This window comes from Atractosteus spatula, chromosome 4 (genome assembly GCF_055471065.1).
Source record: "Atractosteus spatula isolate fAtrSpa1 chromosome 4, fAtrSpa1.hap1, whole genome shotgun sequence".
NCBI classification, from domain to species: Eukaryota; Metazoa; Chordata; class Actinopteri; order Semionotiformes; family Lepisosteidae; genus Atractosteus; species Atractosteus spatula.
The window spans coordinates 62,245,569-62,267,781 of NC_142709.1; the positions used below are offsets into that span (position 1 = coordinate 62,245,569).

Genomic DNA, 22,213 nt, shown 5'->3' on the forward strand with positions numbered 1-22,213 from the left:
GGCTCACCTTCACCTTCACTCCAACTATGGCCCCTTTCTACCTCTCTAGCACCTCTGTGGAGCAAACAGCCACCTCAGGATCTCAGGACGGCACCAGCTGTGATACTCATTGAGCCTCTGCAGACAGCTAGAACAAGAGGTGGTATGCAATCTACAAGGTTCGGAAATATTTGCTGCTCTGTCCCTCATTTCCTTCTTACAACATGGTTGCCTTCGGTTGAGGTTGTGATGAGGGTAATGATGTGTGGGATTGACTGTACACCCCACACTTTTCAGTAGGATTGAAGTCTGCAGAAAGTGATGGATCTATCCTCAAGTCACCTTCCCATTCACAATCACCGAGAGAGAGAGGTATTTTAAGCCAGGGAGTGTATATTAGTAAAGAGATACTGGGTTAAAAAATAAAGTGTGCCAAAAGGAGGTGAACAGAAAATCAGGTTGGTAACAATACCAGAATATCAGCAACAGACTCTTTCAGAACAATAGAATAAAATAGCCAATAGCAATTTATAATTTTATACAAAAACAAAAATAGGAACCAACCTTACCCACATTAGGTTTTCAGATATGAAAGTCTTTGATCTCTAAGATATAATTACCTAATAATAGCAGTAAGAAGTAATAAAACAGTTCCAAGCAAGGTGTTTTAAAGGTTTCTCTAGGTTTCTTCATTATGACGCTCTTTTCTATAAGTAAAAATGCAGAGGTAGGTGATAGTTGCAGGTACGACAGAACCATATATACCTGTGATTATATATACTTTGATATAATGGATTTTTCAAAACCAGCAATGATCCAAGTGAAAATCCCGTGAATGTGTGTTAAAAACAGGGGTTAAGACTGTGAGTGTCTGAACCAGCTACCTCACCATGCTGTTAAAAAAAATACCTGGATTCTTTAAAAAACAGTTGGCACTGATGAGTACAATTAACGTGGATAATATGCCGAAAACGTTTTTGCAACAGGGCGTAAAATTAACCAAGGTGTGGGGGCTAATCCAGGTTATTGTTGATTAAGGTTAAGAATGAAATGCAAAGAAATTCCATCTATTAACAGGAAGTCATTTATTCCCGTTAATGCTCACAGCAACCTATAGCCTACCCTGGTAGCATAGGAAGCTAGGCAGGACAACAGCCTGGATGGCACACCAGTGCATTTCAGGGTACACACAAGCACAAGGGGATAATTTGGTGACACCAATTAAACCTACAAAGAACATGTTTGGAAGGATGTCTAATGGAAGAAAATGTCTTATCTCATTGAAAGGGTCTGTAATTTATGACTGTAACTTAAGGACTGACACTAAAATAATTTACATAAGGCATTAGTCTTAAACCCTGTATTATATTTTAAAAAGCATGCATATACTCTGTATATATGGGTGTCTAAAATCTAATAGTAATCTCCAGGTTTGTTCACTTGATCTTAAAATCGAATAATGATCTCCAGTTTTGTCAACTTCGGCTCACTTGTCAAACTCAAATTAAAAAATGCTACCTGATAGAAGTTTCTATTGTGTATGTCATCTCAGTGCTTTTCATAAAGAAATTCAGTCAGGTTAAAGAACTTTGGTTAGGTTAAACTCCTGCATTAATCTGGCTCAAACAAGATTCATTTTGTTTAAAAATACCATATAAGCCAACGTACAGTACAGATCCAGTTAAAATCAAATCTTTGATCCCGGAGCACATTACACATACTGTAAATAACCCTGTATGCAGTAGTGGATTCTTCTCTGCCAAATAATTATTGCTTCTACCCAGTGGCAGTACTGTATATACAAGACATGAAAGTTTTATTTGGCCCAAGACAAAGTCAGTTTAAATTTGCTTTGTGGTTTTTACAGCTTCCTACTTTCACTACAACAAAGTAGTTTTGTTTTATTTAAAGCAGAATATCTAAAATGAGCATGCACTATGAGCACAATTTTTATGATGAAAACAACGCTGATTTCTTACTTTGGAAAAATTCACCTGTAAGAGACCAGAGATTCTCAGAGAAGATGTAATGTTTCAGCGACTGAGACATAATCTTAGTGTTTTCAGTTCTCCTCCCACAAGATTATGGAATAGTCTCTGCAGCCAGTAAAAAGAAAATGTTGAGCTAAGTAATTTAAAAGGTGTGTGCTTGCTGGTGTTAGATGGCTTCTGTGATAATTCTGCTTGATATACTGTATTACGAACTGGAGGGAAAAATATTTTTCTGTAAATAAAGTGTTTTTGGACAAATGACAATAATAAAATATAGTGGTCACTTATTATAACTACACCGATACGTAGTTCAATACCAGGTGTACCAGTACCAGGTGGCCACTTTTTAAATTAAACTTCAGACTTACAAAAATTCAGGTATTTTGCCTGTATAATTCCAAGTCTCACTGTTGATGTTTTGCCTTTGGTATATATCCATAGATTTGTTCTTAGCTATAATGGCGCACAGTGAAAATGCACCAGTCTAAGCTTTATGTAAGTATTTTGGGCACATACAATTACACTATTTTCATTTTAAATAATCAACAAATGGGTATGTTGTTCAGTAGTATTTTCTTTGAGATAACAAAATACAGTACAGAACTCATGTCTTGTGATTTCACAAAAACACCAGGTGCTCAGTGGCTTGAGTTGAGTGAAGATTGTCACAATTTTCCGTCTAAACATCCATTATTAGAATATGTTCGAGCGGGGAGTTGCATCAGTGTGTGTGGGCTGCAAAGGAACAAGTAAAGGTTTCTGCCCAGTTGTACTATACTATTAATCTCCAGCAGAGATCACACTAACAGAAATAAAGGTCTCACCCAATATTGTAAAGCAGGAAGCAACCAGAATTCTAGGATTTCTAGGTGACTCTACCCCAAACAAAAAATATACTGATGGATTCCCGAGAAATATTTTGGACCCAAATCCTTCTAAAATTCTTCAAATACACCACACAAATCCTTCTGGAATTCCTTCCTGGAAGATACTGCTAGACCTCCACATGAAAAACCAAAGGATTGCAGAAGGAAGTATATGTGTGGGAGTGTTTTTCTTGTGGGAAGTTAAAACGAATGATTTCTGTGTGATCTGTTTTCTCAGGGGGATCCAGGAGAGGCTCTGGCACAGGGTGGGAATGTGAGATTCCAATACTTAATCCTACTCTCTGCCCGAAGTAAACAGGGACTGAATGCATTAACAGACAATAATGGCAGAGCATGGGAGAAAAGTGCATGAAATTCTTTGTTACAAAAGTGTAAAAAATATGACATTATATAACCTTCCTAACTTAAAGGGTGGGGGATTATGAAGGGCAATATTTAGCTCACTCAGCTCTCAAGTGCCATTCGGAGTTAATTTAAATCTTTGGAATTCTAGTCCATTTTTAGCATCTTTCATGCTTTCTTCTTCCTTAAAGTACCATTTCCTGGCTCCTGCCTGAAGGTCACAGAACAGGCCCTGGGGAACAGAGAGGTACTCGGTCCCCTTCTGAAGAAAAAGTAGCCCGCAACACCAAATGGTGTTCTGGAGCCCTGCGAGTTAGATTTTTTCAAATGAGAGCCTTTAATTTTTGCAGGAGCCCAAAGGATTAAAAAGCCTTCAGGCCCCGGGCCTTCTGAAGGGATGCTGAGGGAAGAGTCTGGGAATTCATTATCATGCAGTCACTTTCGAAGTGGAAGTTGTTAAAGACGTAGCCCGGCAATGCGTTTAACTGTCGAAATGGTGTTGAGAAAGTGCAGGGTTTCCTGTTTTGCACCTGCTGGCTATAGATAAGCGAAGCACGTCGTCCTGAACAGGAAATCCACCCCATAGCTGCTCTGTAGCCCAGCAGGAAGGCAGAAAAAGACGCACACACCACACACATACACGAACACACGACCAAGTCAGAGACCCACAGCAGGGCAACAGCTGTGGCAGCATGTGTCAGCATCGGGATGAGTTACTGGTGGTGGAGCTTTCCAATTTTGCGTAAGTGCAATGGAAGGCCCAGTGGAAAAGAGCGCCGACGTGCCCCTGGGGACCCTGGAGAGCAACCATCATGGTGAGGAGGCAGAGGTGTTGGAGAGATCCTCCGAGGAGAGGGTGAAATTCGATGACTCCGGTCTCTCCTCCCAGCTCCAGAGTGGCCTGGATGCATTACGCTTGGAAAACTCCCTCACGGATGTGACGCTACATGTAGATGACAAGGAATTCCCTTGCCACAGGGTCGTCCTGGCAGCAGCCAGCAACTACTTCAGGTAAGAACCATTCCACAGCTCTGCCACAATGTTATTTAAACCCATCTTCATATGGTAATGGCAGCACAAAGAAGAGAGCTGTTCTACTACCTTCTTCCTTATACTCTTTTCATCATTATTAGACTTTAAAGGCCCAAGCAAACAGGTCATTTTCACATCGATCAAAGCTTTGTCAACCTTCATGATTACTGAGAATTCCCATGCATGGAGCCCAATTGATTTCTAGGGTATATTGATTTTAGTAAGAGTTTGCCAAGAGAATTAAGAGCACAATTGATTCAAACAAGAGAGAAGTATATGATTATGGTCCCTAGGTTTCTGAAAACTGTAAAAGGCTGCATCACTTCATCAGAAAGACTGGAGATAGTTCACACACAGAATTTTCCAGAATTCATTAATTTATACTGATTTTGCACAGCACTCTGGACACGATAAGTTATTCTCCACTGCAAGCTGAAAGGCATTTTTACTCATTATTTGCAAGTAAAACATCATAATTCATAAATTAAAACTTATATTCCATCACGACTGCCAAAAATCTCAATGGTTGTATTGTGAAGGAAGTACTTTTAGGATTTATGTTTTAATACAATTCAACTTGTGCATATTCAAACATAATTATTGTTTGTCAACTATACGTATCACTTTAGCCAAGTTCAAAAAGATAACAGTGATTAACCAATTACTTCAGTTAGATGGAGAAATGTCTGCTTTGACTTGGCACCACCATACTGAATGTAGAAAAAGGCTTGGTGTTGCATAGCTGGACTGCACTTTTCTAAATGTGGGACAATCTAGGGCAATTGGTTATTAAATCTACCAGTGTTGGAATAAGAAAAAAGTCTAATGTTGTGTTTGGGTTGTATCTGGTTTAAATCTTTTTTCATTTGGAAAATACTAATTCACAGAGCATAGTGAATTTTAACATATTCATTTCTGTTTTCCCACACACAACATGCAGGTACAAAATTATTTCCACTGGATCAAACAGGTTTCTAAAATCCATTCTATTCAGTGGTACACTGAACTACAGACAGAAGTGTTAGATTAACACTCAAAGCACTCAAAGCATATTTAAAAGTGATGTACTGTATTCTGTACATCACTGTATTCGGAAAATCTATGCATTATCCTGAACATAGCATTTGCAAAACTTTTCAGCTGATATCCCCAATACCTTTTCAACTACTTTTCTTTTCTCCTTTAAAAATTCCCTTTAAGAAATCTGCCCTCCTTGTTGCTGGCCTTCTGTGCTTAAGTGTTAATTACACACTTCTTTTGTGATATACAGTTTTTCACTGTACATCTGAAAGCCCCATAACTGTGGGTGGGATGAGTCTCTACCATGTTACAATTTTAGATTTGTCCCTGAAAACTAATCACTCCCTTTTCAAACGTCTTTACCTTGCACAGAATTCTGCTCTCCAGATAAAGGGCCACAGTGGACAGCTGTAAATATCAACAGACTTCTCATTTAAAAATAAAGCCTTTATCTTGTTTTACTGTAGCATGACATGTTGCTATACTATGAATAGTGAATTCAGAGTTTAGGTAGCCAAAGTAGACACTGAAGTTTTGAAAACAAATTTTTTCAGGAAGTACTACAGACAACTTGAGAAAGCACAGATAGAGAGGCAAAGGTTATTATAACTATTACTATAAAATCTTTCTCATCTGGGCAAGATTAACAATCTTTACAAACTGCACTGCTCACAACTGTTCTTAAGGTGCATGAGTCTGAAGCATGAACAACTAGAATGTAGAAATATTTTCAAATTCTCACATAAAGTGTTTGCTGGAGGAACCACTTATTTAGTGTAGCATTATTTAGTTTATGTATAAATAAACATTTATTTGTCATTTTTATATAATTTAAAGTTTAATTCAAGAAATGTTAGGATAGTATTCAAACAACTGACACACCTCTTTTGGTGCCAGTACATATGGTGTTTCTATTATTAATCACTTACTCCTGTTTGTATTTTAATTTTTATAAAACTGAATGTAGCTACGCCCAGGCCCTGTATGATTTTGTCTCACAGCTCCTTTGTAACATGTTAATACTGAGCTGAATGCCTCTGCTGTTAGACTAACATCTTACATGGCTGTTCAACCAGCAAAAGCAGTATGGCCTGACCTGAGAGAAAATTACTATTACTGAATCCTGTAGAAATACAAAATGCTCACAGGACTATGTATTACTTTAATACTTTCTGTATTTCCAAAAAGAGCAAAACTGATGTATCTATACATGGGCCACACATACCTAACCTCAAGACGTGTCCTATTTTTACATATGCAAAAGTTTAATGGACAGACGACTTTTCAGCGGCAAAAAAATAAAAACTTTATGACCCCAGAGAAGACCTTGTTGAGTCAATAGTCAAATTTAGACAGTTGGAACAGAGGATGAATGTAATATAGTTTTCACTCAATCTGTGACGCATCTCCAGGCTTCAACAGTACCATCCCTGATACCATTAAAGCTCACAGTGGAAGGTTCTTTATACTGTAGATAATTTCACAAAAGCAAAGGATAAGGTGAGGAAATAGAATGGACAGATATATAGAAGCTGCCATCATTATACACCCATCATTTGTGCTGTAAGACCAGTTGGCCCGATCAGATTGAGATGTCAGGGTGTTATTCATTGTACAACAAAAGATCCAGAAGGTGAGCAATTTAGGGACCAATGCCATAGCACATAACCTTTCCCCATGGGAAAAGTAGTGATAACGAAAATAAAATGGCCTTACATGTTGCTAGCTGATCCATCGTGTCCTGCAGGATTTATGGAAGTGTCAATCTCCACAGGGAAGAAAAAACAAAAGAAATGAGCTTCTAAAATGATTCATAGGTATTTGTTTAGCTGTGTTGGTAAGGCTTTAACTAAATTTCACTCATACTTTAAGCCAAAACCACACTCAAGGTCAGGGCCACATATATAGTCTGGGAGACAGCAAACAGATGTCAGCAAGCCTGCGTCCACAGCGCTCTCCTGTGGTCTGGAGGGGAACCAATCTTTCCATCCAGGCATTCACACCATGTGTAAACAATTACCACATTATCATAAAACATTTTTTACCATTGATTTTATCATTCTAATTATGAAAACATAAAACAAACACAAAAATGTGTATATTTTATGGGAAAATATTGCCGTTATTTGTAACGTTGTGGTTTGAGTATGTGTTTAAAAGGGAGGTTTTCCTTTAAAAGCCACAGTGCGTGGGAGCAAGGGGGAGGAGCTAACAAAACAAAAGGCAGAGTCCCAGACTATGTAGTTCTTTTGCAGTTATTTGCCTCCTTTAGTCTCTTTTGGTAGGATGCAACTGTTAATGTACCCCCAATGATGTCATATGTACTCTTGTGTGTATCGTATGTATTCTTGTTGTCGCAGTTAAAAAGGTAAACAAAAGAATAATTATTTTGCAGAGATCAGAAATGATAGACCATTTGCTGTCCTTGTGTCGGAGGAAGAACAAAGAAAACGGGCTCCTTAATTAAGTTCAATCAGGTAGCTGCGTCAGCATGCGTAGGCTGCAAAGGAACAAGTAAACAACTAATTCCATGCTTGAAAAGAAAAGAAAAAAGACACAACGTTTTGGCTGTATTCACACCAGGAAGAAGGTTCCGCAGTCGAAACATTGTCTCTTTTCTTTTCAGCATTGATATAAACCTTTACTTGTTCCTCTGCTCCTTAGTTAATCCAACTCCTGTACCTGACGTTAGACACTAAAATCAAACATATCCTATATTACAAACTGTGTCCTAACATTGTTGTGTGTCAGGTTGTTACACGGAGAAAGACACTTTTTTTTTCCTGTGAATGTATTATGTTTATTTAATCTAGTGACAAAATGCTTTTTACACTATGTAACAGATTTTCTTTCATATGCATTTCATGGTTATCACTGCCATGTGTGTAATCTTGCACATTCTGTATGCAGAGTACCTTCAGAAATGTAGTGGAAACACATTCATAGCAATAACATGCAACTCATTTTTAAAGTTTTTTTCTAACTCACAATTTGAGGCAGAAAAGAAAACGTGAAGACATTTGACATTGAGATCCAGTTGAAAATATTAGACACTTTGAGTACTTCATTACCTAAGTTCCATTGTCATATAACATGAAAAATCTGTGCAGATTTGTAAACAATAAAACCTTGGGTTTCACAGCACAGGCTCAATACTCAAGCAAAGCCAGAATGAGCCAGGAAATGCAACTCTTGAGCACAAAAGCTTTCTTATTCTTGACACCTTTGCTATTTTTTGACATTAGATATTTTATTTTGCAAAGAAAATACTTAAATGGTAAGTGGATATGAATTGGACCTCATTTAACCCACAAAGGCACAACTCATCTAGCAGCTAGCATTCATGGGCTCGAAGTTACAAATTTAAAGTCATGAATCAGAGTTTCACATTTACGGCTAACTAACACTTGCAATCTCTTCAAAGAGATTTAAAACTCTGATAGAGCAAGCACTGCTAATTCACTGCAAAATGTGATTCTCTTAGGTTTCAGTTCATTTTTAAGGATTACCTAAGAGCAGGATTCAGACAGAAAAGGAAATGGAAAAAGAAACAGAGCAAAATATCTTTGAAGAAGTAGTCAGTGCGAAGCAAAACAGGTCTTAATCAACTTTGGATGATGCGGAAAGCTTTTATTATTAAACTAGATGAACTGTAAGACTTGGATGCTGTGAGGAGAATATAACTGTTTTGATAAAACAATGTGATAGCTAGTACTGCATGAGGCTCCAGTATTAGAAAATGCATTGCAAAAAACTTGAATCTGCTTTTGCCCATTTGAAAATAAATCAGCCAAATCTATCATATAGTCATGTAGGCCAGTTCTTGTCTGTTCTCTGTGTGCACCATTGTGAGGGCTTAATGTCTCTGCCAACAAGAAACATTTAATTTTTTAGCATTTATTCTTAATTTTTTTTGTTTTATGATAAAAATGTTACAAGATTTCTACTTTAAGACATACATGAAGTACAAGTAATAGGTTTATTCCATGCTGAAAAAAAGAAGAAAGAGAACACAACGTTTCGGCCGTGGAGCCTTCTTCAGGTGTGAGAGAGACAGGGCAGTAGGAGTGAGAGGTGGGAGCAGGGGACAGAAAGAGAGGCCAATCAAGAGGTGTGAAGTCAGAATGGGTGCAGAGAGGTCTGAAATGAAACTTCCAATGAATGGAGAAAATTTAAAAGAACAGTAGTCTGTCGTTAAGAGAAGGGAGAATGTGTGATCCTAGCTGCAGAATAATTTTGGTTTCGGTGGTCTTTCTGATGTATGAGTTCGGATAACCGTCTTTGAGAACACAGACGGAGAGATTAGAGTGGTCGTGGCCGTCAGAGGTGAAATGAGAAACAATGGGCTTGGAGAGATCTTTAATCTTCACAGCCCTGACGTGTTCTCTGAAGCGGTCATGAAGTACTGTATGTTGAGTAGCAGGCTATTATTTATATTGAGGTTAATAAACAGTGCTTCTAGTATGCTTCACTGTATTCAAAAGAGAATCTCTCAATACAAAAATAAACAACAAAGATTTGAAGTTAATCAAGAAGTTAAGAAGTGTATCGTCAAAATCCCCATTTGCTTGGTTAACTTTAGAATTGGTGATGCACAAAGCTAACAATTCTATATAGTACTTGAATCATCATATCTATGTTTAGAAAAATCTTCACGTACTTCATGTAAACTCGGAATTGTCATTTGGATACAATGATTGGTCATATACAGTATTTTTTACAGTTTTACTCATTTTCCACACAGCAGTGTGCTTTTGGTACATTTCCAGACAGGCAAAATCCACTTAATATTTAAAAATACAAAATATTGTCTTCCTGTAGCAATCGAAGAGGAATAAATGTAATCATCATTTTTTTAGTGGTGAGAATGCCCTCTACAGAATATGAACCCTTAAATTAAAAATTCATTCTTTAATATACATTTCAGGTGAGACACATCTCAACATCTGAAGCTAAATGGATTCACATTTAGCATATTATAGAAACTGAAACTACTGTAAATAATCGCCCTTCGAGTTCAACAAAACTTTGTTTGCTTAATCCAAGAGGCTTACGGCACATATGTTTAACTACTAGTAGTGCAAAAGCTATATTGAGTTTGAAATTAAATTCTGAGAATTCTTTAAATACAGAAAAAAACTGCTGTGTGGCAGGAAAATACCTTCCCAGTCATTGGCCACAGTGTCAAAGGTCTTGAGGTTTCATTTGTCAGAAAAAAAGACACAAAACAGAAAGCTTGACTTGAAATGTTTAGTTTCAGTGCTGTGACCCTGTGTTGTAAAATGTTTTAACATATTTAGCAATTCTAAACATAATTTAGAAATTATAAAAGATAATTAAAATTAAACTAAAGTTCTAAGACTATAAGGGGGTTCCTTGATGTACTATTAATATTATGCAAATGCAAAGTTATGGTATGTTTTTCATTAAAAGAAAAATGGTAGTAACACCAGGTGTTAACACCAGGAGTAATGGACCAGGAGGAAATAACCTGTTAAACTATTCTGATTCATAAAATCTCACTAAAATGTATACAGTGATTGGAAAAAACATCAATTATTTAGTACACGATTCAGAGTCTTGAAAATTGCACTAATGTTTTATTTTTTCTTTTGTCAAAAACTGAGTAGACAACTCAATTATTAAGACATATTTCAATGATCTATCCAATAGTAAATTTAAAATCATAATCAATGCATAAGAGGAACCTGTTGTTTCTCTATCACCTTTGATATTTTTTGTATTATTATATTTTCATAAAATAGTGGCCTAGGACAGAACAAAATCAGAATGGCTGTTTTATTCACAGTTCTGTTTGCTTTTAAAAGACCTCTTTCTTGGTTTTCTAGGGCTATGTTCTGTAATGATCTGAAAGAGAAACACGAGGAGAGAATCCTTATTAAAGGTGTGGAAGCAGAAACCATGAAGATTCTCCTGGATTATACCTACACAAGCAAAGTGCTCATTACGAAGCAAAACGTGCAAAAAATTCTTGAAGCTGCAAGCCTGTTCCAGGTGAGGCCTAGCTCAGTGAAGGGAAAAAAAACTAAAATCTCTTTGAGACTCTTCAAGAAGAAACACAATTCTTTCTCAAAACATAGGATAGCAAATTACTTTTTTCTAAGCCTTTTCATATCTTTCACAGACACCAGAGTATGTCTCACAACTCTAGGACTAAGAGGAAAAAAGCCCCCCCCGTGTGCATGGCTGGCTAGCTTGTTCCACTTTCCCACAACCTTCTGTGTAAAAAATGCCTCCACTTCTTATTGTTAAAAACTGTACATTACAGCAACAGTTTCCACTTGCAACCTCTGGTTTGTATTTCGCTGTTCTCAACCCAATGCAAGGCAAGACAGGATTGGGAAGCTCGCAAGTTATTTTTCTATACCTCCTGTGGGCAGAGCAAGAGAGCTGCCCTATGGAAAGAAACCAAAATATCTCACACATAGCTGAGGAAAGAACTTAAGATCCATAGTTAGTCTTGTTTGCCAATCTCCCAGCCAAGATTCTGTGCATGTCACAAGCATATTAAGAACAGTTAGTAACACTTAACTACATCAAAGTTGTGGCTTACTGTATATAGGTGTGCGTAACAGTTTCACTTCTTTGACAAGTGTTGAGAATTTTCTCACAATAACTGTAAACAGGTCGAACCTTTCCCACACATTAAAAATGAAACCACATTTCACACCGTTGTTAGGGTTTTTCTTTGAACTGAAAGAAATAAAAGCTTCTCACACTGTATTTAAGCGCGGTTTAACTTATTTTTTTATATTGTGTGTGTCGGGTGAACTGACAGCCAGGGAAGGCGTGTCCTGGACACAGGGTGTGTGAGCTTCACACACACAAGGGGGAAATGTGCCTGGTAAACTGAGCATAAACATCAAAACATCATTTCACAACAGCATCTAAAAATGCTCTTTTTGTCCAGTCATGTGGAAGACAGCACACAAAACTGGTAGCTCTAAAACATAACTTATTCTTTCAAATACATTCTATGTGATAACTAAGCTTTTATACTTTCCCACCTAAATAGTAAGATTTTGCTTAATTACATATTATTTACCAAGATGCCTATTGATATCAACCAGGTGACAGAAGTTTAGGGAAGTGAAAACTAGTCTTTCTTTGGTGTGTTTTCACAGATTTTATTTGTTTCTATTTCTGCGTGGTCCCAGGAGGAAAAGAAGGTGCTTGTTTATTTCTCTGATGAGTCACCAGTAATTATTTAAAGACACCAAGATAATTTTAAATGTTTGTGCGTTATAGAAACCTGTACTTGCCGTCTACTTAATTTGCCTCCGCAGAAGCCAGAAACTTAATTCTAAACTTCTATAGTTAATTCTAACCCGGATACATTTTCTTCAAAATTTGTTCTAGCAGTTCAAACCAGACTTTGAAGTTTTGCTAGGATACATCGTCTGATAATGGGAATATAATAGGTTGCTTGGAAAGCAACAGGTTCCACACGTGCCTTTAGCCCCTTAATTACTCAAAGATCCATTTTACCAAGAGCTTAGGCAAAATCAGCAGAACAGATCTTGGGCCCCTACTGTACTCTACTAAGCAAAATTTCAAGTCTAGAAAGTTTTCCATAACATGCCTTAATTCCCATCTCTGGACCAGTTCGGACCAGTTCGTTCCAAAGAAACGATAAGGGGATGCTTCTTTTAAATTATTCTGATATAAAAATGCAGTTTTTGAGTGGTTTATCCAAAATCTGCTCCACTTCTCGAAAAAAATACATTTTAGGAATTGGACATAACTGATTTGTACACCAAATACCACAAGAGATCTGTCCTGTGTTCTTGCTTTCCCCAATACCTTATCCTTTCTCTCAGTTCCTGAGAATGGTGGACGCCTGCGCCAACTTTCTCACAGAAGCTCTCCTGCCAGACAACTGTGTGGGGGTCCTGCGCCTTGCCGACACTCACTCTCTGAGCGGCCTGAAAACGCGCGTCCAGAACTACATCATCCAGAAGTTTCCACAAGTGGTGGCCTACGAGGAGTTCCTGGAGCTGCCCGGGGACGTGTTCTGCCACATCCTGCAGAGGGACGATCTGTGCGTGACGGAGGAGGAGCAGGTGTTCGAGACGGTGATGGGCTGGGTGCGGGCGCGGGAGAGCGAGAGGCTGCCCCTGCTGCCCCACGTCCTCCAGCACGTCCGCCTGCCCCTGCTGGACCCCTGGTACTTTGTGGAGAGAGTGGAGGGGGATGGCCTGATTCGGAGGTGCCCAGAGGCCTTCCCCCTCTTGCAGGAGGCACGGATGTATCACCTTTCTGGAAACGAGGTGAGCTGACTTCTAACGAGCTTTCCTGGAGCACCTCGGTGTCTGACTCCCCGCCATCGTAACCTTTTGAATTTTCCTAATTACTTCAATGATTTCCTAGACGTTCATTTTTTTTTAGCCTTGAAAGCCCATTGTTCATAATGTCCATTTCATTTCTTCAGGAAATGAAGCCTTGGTGTCAGCAGGTAAATGTAATAGCTATTTTTTGCAAAAATGACTCTGAGATGATTTGCTTCAAAAGAGCGTGCAGAGACAGTAAGCCTGTGTGATGACTAATTTTCTGGGTCTGCTTTGACATTTAAGTTTACTGCATTTAGCAGCTCAGACTAAGGGGGGATAGTACTCTTACATAAGGCTCACAGGGTTTACATTAGAACTTCCATCAGAGCTCTTAACTAATTAATCACCTGGTTAATTAGACTCATTTAACACTTCTCATAGGTCATATGTAGGTCATGATTTAAAAAAAAAACTTTAAGAGTTTCAAAGTTCCTGGAGACCTGGGGTACTGTGACTTTGGTTAACAAGGCTGCTAACATTGCAAACTGAATGCATGGCTGTTAGTGAGTTGTCTTGTGGGAGAATTACTAGAAGAATGACTAGACTGACGTTTTCTGGCAATGTAGTGAAACCACAGCAGTGTTAAAAAAGTCAGTGTGGTCAGGAGGGGTGTAGGCTTTGAGAAGCACATCACAATGAGAACAGTCACAAGTTGCAGCAATGACAAGTCTTCAAGGTCACAAACATTTTCACATAATTAGTTCAGGGGCAACGCCACTGATCAATTTTAAGCCTAATCTGTCTAAACATTTCTTTTGTAAATTGCTTTACTGTGACAGGTCCTCCATAATGATCATAACAGTAAGGCCTCATTTAGAATATTGTGTACAGTCTTGGTCACCACCTAATAGAATCAGTCCAGAGAAGATCAAACTGATAGAATCTGGGGCTTATGGGAATGTACTATCATGATAGATTGAATGGACTGTACTTTTTTTAAGTCTTGAACAAAGAAGACTACCAGAGGACTTGATTCATCCATCCATCCATCTTTCAATCACATCATGCACTGTCGTGTGGGAGTTGGAGCCTATCCTGGCAAGCAATGGCAAGGCAGGGTACACCCTGGATGGGATGCCAGTCCATCAAAGGGTTCACACACAGACACAAGCATGCACACACTCACACCAGAGCCAATTTTTCCCTGAAGCCAATTAACTGATCAGGATGTTTTTAGACTCCAGAAACCAGAGAACCCAGAGAAAACACACAAAAACACCCAGAGAGATTCAAACTCCATGCAGATAGCGACTCAGGTCTGGTAGCAATGCTAACCCCTGTGCCATCAAGCCACCCAGGACCTGATACAATACACAGGTGGCACCTCTTTACCCAAAGGGCTATGGGAGCTCAACTCGGCCATTTTCTTGAAGCAGGATCTCTGACCTGTTTCACGAAAGGAACGGAAGAGATCCTTGCATCAATATACTGTTGTCTACCAAACAGCAGCCTGCTCTCACTTGTTACTTTTCGTATATTCTTCTCAAAAACGTTCTCCTTTTGAAGAAAACAAACATGTACCGTATCTATTTTCAGGTCATTTCGGAGCGCACAAAACCCCGAGTGCAGGAGTTTCAGTCGGAGGTGTTCATGATCATCGGCGGCTGCACAAAGGATGAGAAGTTTGTTTCGGAGGTGACTTGCCTGGACCCCCTGCGCCGGAGTCGCCTGGAGGTGGCCAAGCTGCCAATCACAGAGATGGAGACAGAATCTGAGAACAGGAAATGGGTGGAGTTTGCCTGCATCACTTTCAGGAATGAAGTGTACATATCAGGTATGTCAGTCTTCCAACAACAGGAAAGATCCATAGTTGGCACAGTTGTTATTCTAAAGCATCGAGCGTTCCCTTCTTTGTTTCACTCATTAATCTGAATTCACACTTCCTGTTAGCCACTGGCTCGTGAACACATGAAAAGGTTAGCATTTAACTTGGATCTTTTTATCTATTTTGATATCATACTTTTGGAAAAAGCCTTAGACTTTTTTGCTTGGTTCTACCCTTTACAATCAAATGTTTTCCTTCTTTATGCAGAAACCGTTCTATGGCAATTTTCATTATCTTTTAAGATCGCAGATCATTCTGACAGATCTGTGCTTTATAGTGCAAAACGTAGCTTGTACATATGTGTAGAACACATTACAATGGTTGTAGAAACCCAGAGCCAGAGCCATATTTACCAGTCTTCTCTAATTGACTCATTATCTTGAATAAGGACCTTTCTGCTAATGGATAGAAAGGATTTGTGACAGGTTATCTACATGACTACATGATCGCTTCATATTGGATAGCTGCATAATTTACCTTAAATTGTTTAGATTTTCTCTTCACTGACACTAAGACCATTAACAACTGGAGGCAATTCAATCAATTAAGCTGGTTGAAACTACTGTTACTTAGCAAATTAATTCAAGGATCTTATTCAGCTGTTTTTTTAAAGAAGACGGTATTAGTTTTGACTATACCTAGAGTATTTGATTTCGAAACCTTGAATGTTTGGATCAACTCGCCTTGGAATTTTCCCTGTTCAAGATTGAAAAGATTCACCTCTTTAAGTCTAACAGAGTAGGACATTCTCTTAAGCCAGGGAATGTAGTGGTTTGCTCTAGTCTCAACTCATTCCAGAGCAGCAATATTTTTCTTGCAACATGCTTGCCAAAACCGTACACAATATTGCAGATGTGGTCTTACTAGTGCATTATACTATTTTAGCATGATGTCCCTTGATTTAAATACACTTGTAACAAGTGTATATTCCCTAATGTTTTGTTTGCCATTTTATTGCCTCTCCATTTTGTGTAGACATTATGTTTCATGTTAAATGATGGGTCAAACTCCTATCTTTTTTATAAGTATCATTTCCTAGTTCAGTTTCTGATTTTGTATCTATAGTTTATGTTTTTGTTACCAACATGTAGTATTTACAATTTTTGTTTACATTAAACATTGTACAGTATGCCAGGTATTTGCCCAGTCTTGAATTTTATATAAATCATTTCAAATTTCAATTGCTACCTCTAGAGAGTTTGCTAATCCATCTGATTTTGGTATTGTCTGCAAACATGATACTAACTATACCCGAATCTAGATCACGGATATAAATTAAGACCAGCAGTGGTCCTAGTACAGATCCTTGTGGTACTCCACTAGTCCTATCACCCCAGATTGCACATACTCCCCCTGTATTCTGTATTCTGTTTTCTATTCATGAACTAGTTCTCAGTCTAACTAAATGCAATTTCTCCACATGCCTACTGCCTTTAATTTAAAATTAATCTATTTTGAGTACCTTTCTCAGTAGCTTTCTGAAAATAAAAAAAACACCATACTGTGTGTTCATTATTGTTTGTTCATAGAATTCTGAAGAATTAACAGACCTTGTCTTTTCAAATCTTAATCCTGCAGTTTAGTTCTAATTGCTTCTATAACCTTACATCTAGTCAACATCAGACTTGTTGGTTGGCGTTTATGGAAAATGTTTCTTATTACATGCAGTAAAAACAGTCGAAACAGTTATGACAATGTAATTTCATATACAGTATAATAAAATGTTATAACTATCTCACCAGAAGTGGAATTCTGAAGTTCTATAATGAAGGGATTAATTAAGGTTTTGTGTAGGTTGTACTGATGGATGTCAGCAAGTGTGGTACAAACATGATAAACAATACACTTAATGATTGTGTACAACAAACCAAATGATGGGAAGGTCTATTCAATAAAAAATTCAGTGCAACTTTTTCAGAAAATCGTCACAATTCTAATAACTTATAATAACTAATAACTAATAATTGCACTTCTACATTTAATCTAAAGCTCAGTATATAAAGCATTAAGCAAACATACATTCCAAGTCTATACTATGCAATACACTCTTATACTGTACCTCCAACAACATTTTAGCTAACGATGAACATTTTCTCACACTATTTAACTGCCTCATCTTTATTCCACCCTGATATGCATCCCACACCAATAGTATATCGAAGATAAGACTCAGGGGAGATTTCGAGATATAGCATGAGGATGTGGTTTAGGGTCTTTGTATTTGTTTGTTTTCTTTAGTTCAGGAAATGAAACTTTCCTGCCAGTTGCTTCCTCTGAGAAAACAATTCAACACACTTCTCTCAGAGGTGGGTGTTTTAAGCACAAAATGATACTGGCAGCAAAGAGATGCATGAACTCTGCTAGTTCCTAGGGAGTGATATCGCCTGGCAGCACTGTTAGACCACTGGGTTGGGCTGGTCTGTTGTCTGCCCTGTTGTGGATTGGATCTCAGAGGTACACTGCAGCAGCCATCCATTCGCAGACAACCAGAGCCTACGCCTGTGAGCAGTCCTCCCTCACCTCTCTTGAACAGAATGCCAGTTCACCAAAGGCCATGGAGAAAGGGACCATTTAGAACTAAAGCACCTGGGAGACACTTGCATGAACACAGGGACACCCAGCTTCACACCCACCAGCAGCCAGGTCTGGAATCCAACCCAGAGCCCTGCAGCTGGGAGGCAGCATCAGTAATGGCCATGCCAGTATTGCTCAGGCTTGAAAGTGGGAATGCGAGAATCCTCTATGAGGAAAGGGTTACAGATGGATACACATTGACGGTTTTTATGCCCTGAAACACGGTTCCAGTAGGTTGAGCAACAATCAATGATTCAGCACAGTGGAGAGTTTAAACGAAACCGCTTATTGAAATGTAAGTTCCTTCTTTCGTTCATTAGTTCCGTCATGAACATATTTAGCTTTCTTGCAGGTGGGAAGGAGACCCAGCATGAAGCATGGAAGTATAACGCCTCCCTGAACAAGTGGATCCAAATTGAATACCTTAATACGGGCCGCTGGAGACACAAAATGGCCGTCCTGGGAGGGAAAGTCTATGTGATAGGTGGCTTCGATGGCATTCAGAGGCTGAACAGCATGGAAACATATGACCCCTTTCATAACTGCTGGACTGAGGTAATGCTCTTTTTTTCTTTCACAAGCTCGGTTTGGCAAGGCGACAACTCTCCCCTGACGTTAACCCATCTGCTGTGAAAGTCCCTGAATTGCAGGAAAATAGCAGTTATCACTCACACATACTCCCATCCCCTTTAGAAGTCTAAAAAATACAAGGAGGATTAGTAAAATGCATATTTCTCACTGATTACTTTTGATTACTTCTTTTTCACAAAAAAGTATGCTAATACTAGAGTCATGCTACTGTATCTATCACTGCTGCAGGATAAAAAGTGACCAAAATTAATATACTTCTATAAGGAAAAAACACAGAAAGCAGGCTAGGTTTGGGTAAAGCATGCTGGTTTAAACAAGTTTGACATGGTAAGCCTTTTACAGGACTATATAGAAGAAAGGTCATACATTCTGAGTATACTTACCAAAAGAAAAAGATCCCAACTTTGTGGTTTCATATTGTATAAATTAAAAACTACTCTCTCAATGCACTAGTCCATCTGAAGCAGGGAATTACTTCCACTTTAAAAAAACTGATCTTCAAAATGAAGCACCAGTGCAAGAAGTACTCCCTCTACTGGTGGGCTGTAGATACTTTGTTCAATAGAACAGCTCAGGAGAGAAAGCAAAATTCTGTTCTCACCCTGTGCATAGGCTTTAGGATTGATCAGAACATTTTTGTATTTCTTCACAGGCAGCCCCATTGATACTGAATGTGAGCTCCTTTGCAGCTACAAGTTACAACAAGAAACTGTACGTGATTGGAGGGGGTCCAAATGGCAAACTGGCCACAGACAAAACACAGTGCTTTGACCCTTCAACAAATAAATGGACCTTCAAGTCACCTATGCCTACTGAGGCTAAGTGCACAAATGCTGTGACCTTCAAGGACCACATCTATGTAGTCGGTTGGTTTTATATGGCACTTGTTTTAAACACCAAAGGAAAAGGATGGATTTAACCGTCACTAACAAGGCGTGCATGTAGCAGTACTAGTATTGCAGTTTGGTAGGCCCAGAGTTTTAAAATCAATGCCCTTTTACGGTGACTGAGAACTCTGTGCTATAAGATGTACTCTGTTTGTAACAGTAGGATCTTGGCTAGCACCAGCTGAATTCAATCTTGGGCCTGCTCATTCATGCCTACCAAAATGTCCCCCTTAATTCAGTGAAGTCATTTTTCCACAATTCTGTTCTGCTGCTGCATAATGACTGCCCTACATGTAAAGTACTTTGGGATCCTTTTTGAAGAAAAATACTTTGTAAATCCAAGGAATAAATACTACTAACCTTTCTTAATAACAGAAACTAGGCAAGCCCAGGCCTAAGCTAGAAAAATAAAAGACTCATTAATTTAAGTTTTTTTAATCAACATTCAGTAATGCACTCATGATGATTGTAAATGGACTAAAACAAAGGAAATATGTCCTGCGGTGCAGATATTGTTTTTCCTCCCTCAAGTTGGTGGCATCAATAAACAGGTCACTCCAGGTTCTAGAGTATACCATGGCAATTTCAATTAAAAGAATGACACACACAGAAGTTATTGTACAGGTTCTTGCCATTTTCCTAGCCATTTGCTAAGTGTAACTTAGTGAAGCAAATGTAATGAGGTATTGGGAAAAGAATAAGATCGTAGTTGTAAAAGCAGAGTCTACCAAAGCACAATTTCAACCTTTTCTCCCATTTCTCCACTGTTTTCAAGGTGGTGCGATGAAAGCTCTGTACTGCTACAGCCCCCTAGAGGACTCCTGGAGCTTAGTCACAAGGTTCAACCACGAGAGAGCGAGCTGTGGCATCGCCGCCTGCAGCAACAAGCTCTTCATCACGGGGGGCCGGGATGAGAAGAACGAAGTTATCGCCACGGTGCTGTGCTGGGACCCAGAACTGCAGAAGCTCACAGAAGAGTGCGTTCTGCCTCGCGGAGTGTCTCACCACGGCAGCGTGACCCTCCGGAAGTCCTACACTCACATCCGTAGGATCGTGCCCGGAGCTGTTTCCGTATAAACTTCATCGGTTGTCCGATTCGGGAAACGGACTTCTCAAAAGCTCTGCAAACAGTGCGCAAAACGTACTTTACCTCGAATTCCTCTTTACCTCAGATTGACACATAATGCCATGTTAACTGCAAAGGATCAGAAGCATGTTGCCCCCGTTCTTAGGGTATCTCAATATGATAGACGTTCACCCTGTGTGAATCCTTGAATTGAAAACAATACTAGTTCTACGTAAAACGTCTGAAGATTTATTTGGCATGTATGCTTTTTTTAAACTACAAAGTATGAGATTTACGACACTTGTCGAAGTTTATGTTTACTGTGGACTGCTGAAAAACAGCTCAGCTAAGCAGACTTCCCTTTTGGTAACGGCCAAAAAAAAGATGAACAATTATTTGCTTTTGATTCCTACTTCCGATTGCCTTCCCTCCTTTATGTTACTGTGTGGCGACAAGTAACTGACATATGGTAGGAATCAAACAGATGTGGCACCCAAAATGAATGGGGTAACTGATTCCAGGCATAAAAGATTGGCTTTTACCATCGTTTTATATTTCAGTTACTGAAGCTCAAAGAATAGTCTGTTCCCCTGTCACTGCTGTATTTACCGTACTGATTATGGTTTTCAGGCAAAAGATAAGTTGTAATCATAGCCTTACTGACAAAAATAATTAAATCTGATTTAGCTAGCAATCCATCAACAACAATGTATTTTAAGGTCTTTCAGTATTCACCTGTAATATTTTTTTATAAATAAGTTTAATTGCTCACCTAGTTACAAAGGTTAATCATTTTAAGGGCAATAATTCCCCAAACATTTGTCATCTGTGCTAAAGTGGTAGAAAACTGTTCCTCACAGGCCAGGATCGTTGGTCAATTTCCACTATATACAACTTGATAAACAAATATGTAACATGATCAATTAAAGAATACCAACTAATTGAGAAAAGAACGATCGAAAAAGCACACCTTCAATACACTATGAGAAATGGAATCACTTATCTTATCTGTACCATCTGGACTGTAGGCAGGAAATTTCAGATTTGTATGTAATTTTCCTTATCTAAACATAGTGGATAAATATTGACCTACAGTGCATGTCTGAAGTGTTCTCCAATATGTAACTACAAGCAGACTTGAATTGTGATTTGCTTTGTACCAAGGCTGAAATCGCTAATCCCCTCATAAATATAAACCGTTATATTAAAAATCATTCACCCTAACGTTTTTCAGATGTGCCACTGTGCATTGCCCTAAAGATTATATATTTGGCATGTTTTATATTTTTCAATTTCTGTGAATTAACAGAGAGCCACTGGCATTTTCTCAGATGACTAGAACAGATTGGATGTCAAAGATGGTCAGAAGTCTTAGATTTAAATAAATTATATTTTGTAAAGAAAAAAATGGTTTTGTTCATTTAAACATACTGTAGGATTATGCAAACATAAGAAAACTTTATCCCAAACAATGCAAAATTGTTCTCCTCTAGTCTAACCATGGTCTGCAGACTACTTTCTTTACAAAAATGCTTTCTACTTTTGAGACACACCTCTATGAAATTGAATACCTTATTTCTCAGATAGCACAGTTCTCCAGTCACAGGTGGAGCGCTGAGCCACTGCTACCAACTGTCTACCCCAATGAAAGATGGCAAAACTGAACCA

General features: G+C 38.6%; 1 protein-coding gene across 1 annotated transcript; it reads left to right on the forward strand.

The window, feature by feature from the left end:
- Positions 1-3,822: 3,822 nt before the first annotated feature.
- On the forward strand, positions 3,823-21,955 carry klhl6 (kelch-like family member 6). The gene is made up of 7 exons (XM_088913632.1): positions 3,823-4,210; positions 11,101-11,266; positions 13,093-13,542; positions 15,139-15,376; positions 18,354-18,556; positions 19,245-19,458; positions 20,255-21,955. The coding sequence occupies exons 1-7, from the start codon at positions 3,951-3,953 to the stop codon at positions 20,554-20,556; spliced, it is 1,833 nt and encodes a 610-aa protein (XP_088769758.1). The 5' UTR covers positions 3,823-3,950; the 3' UTR covers positions 20,557-21,955.
- Positions 21,956-22,213: the final 258 nt, after the last annotated feature.

What these genes read in the sequence shown, in the direction of transcription:
- klhl6 (XM_088913632.1), top strand. Translation starts at nt 3,951, where the DNA reads ATGGAAGGCCCAGTGGAAAAGAGCGCCGACGTGCCCCTGGGGACCCTG. An exon ending in GCAGCCAGCAACTACTTCAG is followed by an intron (nt 4,211 to 11,100) that starts GTAAGAACCATT and finishes TTGGTTTTCTAG; the next exon opens with GGCTATGTTCTGTAATGATC. An exon ending in GGACCACATCTATGTAGTCG is followed by an intron (nt 19,459 to 20,254) that starts GTTGGTTTTATA and finishes ACTGTTTTCAAG; the next exon opens with GTGGTGCGATGAAAGCTCTG.